Here is a 3,891-nt window from a genome sequence, read left to right as displayed (position 1 = left end):
CAATCCCACCACTTCTGGGGACAGCTGTATGTGCCTGCCTCCTCTAGTAATTACCCTTCCCCCAAATGGTCACCACCTCCTCTATCATTCTTCACAACGGTAGCCTATGAGGTGGTGGCTATTTTGGGGGGGATATTTGAAACAATTTTCATGTGGACCCTCTCCTTGAATCCGCCACTGTGTACATATACAGTAAAAAAAATAACAGATACTGAGACATACAATGTGCAACCACATTGCTAGATGTATGGCGGTTAAACAGCTGTGCATGGACTCAAATATGGAATCTTAAATCAAAAGTAATAATTATGAGGAACTTCGTTTTTCTGTGTTTCTTCTAAGCTGCAAATATTAGAAAAATGCATTTTTCTTATGTACTTTTATGGTTTATTTTTCAGGTGGCAGAAACAATGCAAATCTTCAAGGTAAGAAATAGCTAGTTGAAAAAGTTGTGTTTGACACATATAAAATAATACAAAACAAAAGAAGGGTAGTGGGGTGCCAGCATTGGCAAGTGCATACACACTTGCCGATGACGGGAAGGAGGAAGCAATGGGGGGAGCAGCTGCAGCATGGCCCTCATTACCAAGGTCCTCCCTCGTCTGATAATGTACAGATCATGTTGTCGTTATTGATATTGAGTAATATCTTTTAAAATATCCTCTTGTGGGTATGGCACTTAGGGCCTTATTTTGGTTCATTCTTTCTGACAAAATCCTTCTTAGATGGACAAAACCATGTGCACTGCAGGTGGGGCAGATGTAACATGTGCAGAGAGAATTAGATTTGGATGGGGTTTTACTTCAAAGTGAGATCTATACTGCAGTGTAAAAATAAAGCAGTCAGTATTTTCCCTGCACAGAAACAAAATTACTCACCCAAATCTAATTCTCTCTGCACATGTTACATCTGCCCCCCCCCCCCCGCAGTGCACATGGTTTTGTCCATCTAAGAAGGATTTTGTCAGAAAGAATGAACCAAAATAAGGCCCTAAGTTCTCTCTCTCTCTCTCTCTCTCTCTCTCTCTCTCTCTCTCTCGCTCACTCGCAATGTCGCATTTTTCCTTCTACTCTCTCCCTTTTCTCACCAAAGCCTTGGAGACGAATACTAGTTGACCCCCCTCTCAAAAGGCCCCTGCTTGCATTCGTGCTGACTTTTCCAATAGTACATATGGGAGTGAAGAATTATTCCATATTGCATATTTTTTTCGGGATCTGGCTGCAAATTATGATAAATACAGCCTTGAGGGACTTTTTTAAAATCAAATCTCAGAGATAGATAAAAAAAACAACATAGAGTACCAGCCAGTCTGTATCTGCTTACATTTTACAGGCTGTGTTTGAAAAATGACAAGAATGGATTGGTCGGTACATTATCTGTCACTATTTTATGTCTCCTTCTTTGTAAGAATCAGCGGAGCTGTAGCTTACCAGACACGGTACACCTTTGATCTGTAATCTCACATTCTAAGAGAGCGGTGACTGTAGCAAATCACTATGAAATGACTCTGGAGAAATCTGTCCTAATTCAGTAGCCTCCTCAGTCTGTCTTTCTTGGTATCCCTCTGACAGTGGGAGCCCAGCAGCCAATGCATCCAATGTCTCTGGGAATTAAGCCACTACTTTGCACCCTGTTGCACAATGCAACAGATTGTGCCATGGTGCATTTGAAGATGCAGCAATATTAACACCAAATGCACTTCTGCACTTGCCACTTAATACTTCCAAGTAAGCACGTGTGCCTCCGTATTCTCCTTATGAGCCTACTTCCTTATACTCTTCTCTTTGTGCCCCTACCTAAGCCATTCCCCTACCCCCCTTCGCTCACTGCAGTGTTATGAAGGGCAGATTCTCTGGATTCTTCCTGAAAGTTAACACTTCTATTTGTGTCTTTCTGTTTCACTATAGGATTTTTGGCTTTGTTGCAAAGAATCCTTCAGATCCTTCGGACAACGTGTGCCATGTATTTGCAGAGTATGATGTCATTCAGCCTGCTTCACTGCTAATTAGCTTCCTGTCAAATTTGATAAAGCAGCAAGACAGGATATAAGTCCTTACCCACTCATTGGAGGCATTTCTACCCAGTCTACTGATCAGAAGCAAGAGACTCCAGTAATATATGTCTTGGGAAAATCATGGACTCCTTCATCAAGAGAACATTTGAACTTTTAATCTGGCCTAAGAGGAATTTACCAAACACTTGAGAACCACTGATGCACGTTTTATTGATATAATATTGAAGTATAACAGTCACCTATTCACAGTAGAAGCAGACAGTTTGTTGGCTGAGCCAATATTCTGTCTTATCAAACCACTTTGTGTCTCATGCTTTAGTGATGTCACTAGTTTCTAGTACATACCGTATTGATATATTGGTTGTTTTCTCATGAAAATAACCAATAATACTAACCATGCTAAAAGTCTGCTTGCACTGTGTGTGGTTGACACAGTCGCATTAACAACATTTTAGAAGACCAATTTCCTGTATAAATGCTATGTGCTTTATTAATTGGCATCATTATATAAAGTGGTACTGCAGGATAGGACTAGCACTCCTGCAGTATGCACCACCAGAAGAACAGCAAACACATTATTGCTCAGTATAAGAAGCAGTAGATTGTATGCTTTTCAGAGCAAAAAACAGCCCTCATTGACATGGCTGGTTGCAATATTTATTGAGACAATGGGCCCTATTCATACCTGATCAACTGGTTGCGAAAATGCGCGGCCAGCATTCAGTGAAGATGAGTAAAATCCCACCTTGCAAATTAGTGTGCACTCTGTGCACATGGATGTGTACGGATGAACATCCATTCGCAGCCATGCAAATATTTCCAAAATCCATTGTAGCAGGCTCACCGTCTAATGATTTTTAGGGGGGTATTCAATGTCAGGGTCACGGCGGTCTAGCTTGCTCGACCGCTGTGACCCAGTCCCATTCTCGGTCAGCTCGACCAAGAACATGCAGGCGGGATTCAATGTCCCGCCTGACGGGGAGCGAGAAGGGGGCGTGGCCGCGAGTTGCGGCCGGGAAGAGGTGAGCTAAAGCCGGCAGTTCGTCACTTCCCGGCTGTTCTCTGCAGAACGAGCCCGACAGCTAGTGATGTCGGGCTCGTTCTGCCGAGATACCCTGCTCAATGCTGTCGGGGAAGACAGCATTGAATAGGGCCCGGCGGGCATCTCCCCGACGGGAGGTGCTCGCCGGAGATTGAATATCCCCCTTAGACTGGGCACAAGTCATCGCAGGCTTAGAGTAGCTAGAGACTTACTCGGCGGTGTGATGGAAACCGGCATGTCTAGCCTGGAACTAATGTCACAAACCCTCCCCTAATAGCCTCTGGTCTGAATCAGGCCCAATATCCAACACAAATACATACTGATCCCAGCTAAGTCCCTTTATGTACTTTGTCCATGTTGGACATTATTTAGTAGACATATTCTATTTATATTTTTGTAGCGTCTGAAAAACATTTTTAAGTGTTGTTTACTTGCAAAAATAAATGTTATTTGTGTGCACCAACGTTTTTCTACTTTTGGTCGAAAGGGTCTCTAAAAGGGTAAGACACCTTATTACTTTGTAAACCTCAGGGTCCTGGGATACCTGATACTCTTACCTCAGTGACACAGATGGGTTGAAATGGGGAGCCAGGCTAGGGATTTGCAGGGAGGAAGGAACAACTATCTCACTGAAGCAATTAGGATGAATGAGTGTAAAAATAGTTAAAACATGGCTGATTGATGGGTAGCACGAGGTTGAAGTTGCCGAAGTGGAAGATAATGAAAGAATAATTCAAGGTTTTAGTGACTGAAAAGAAAACACGTGCAAGGGAATGGATGTGGATGTGTAGAAAAAAACTGAATGACACAAAATTGGCCTTCAGGAACAAGGGAT

The 3,891-nt window shown here is 42.8% G+C and overlaps 1 protein-coding gene across 1 annotated transcript in view; it reads left to right on the top strand.

Moving 5' to 3' along the window:
- Window positions 1-3,457, top strand: part of TNS4 (tensin 4) — a 32,305-nt gene extending 28,848 nt beyond the window's left edge. Inside the window, exons 12-13 of the mRNA XM_083145457.1 lie at window positions 399-425; window positions 1,908-3,457. Coding sequence (XP_083001583.1) covers window positions 399-425; window positions 1,908-2,049 — 169 coding nt within the window. The 3' untranslated portion in view covers window positions 2,050-3,457. The remainder of the gene's footprint in view (window positions 1-398; window positions 426-1,907) is intronic.
- The last annotated feature ends 434 nt before the right edge of the window (window positions 3,458-3,891 follow it).

Source organism: Crinia signifera, chromosome 6 (genome assembly GCF_055691185.1).
Source record: "Crinia signifera chromosome 6, ASM5569118v1, whole genome shotgun sequence".
Taxonomy (NCBI): Eukaryota; Metazoa; Chordata; class Amphibia; order Anura; family Myobatrachidae; genus Crinia; species Crinia signifera.
The sequence above is the reverse complement of the archived record's forward strand: the minus strand, read 5'-3'. Positions and strand labels throughout refer to the sequence as shown.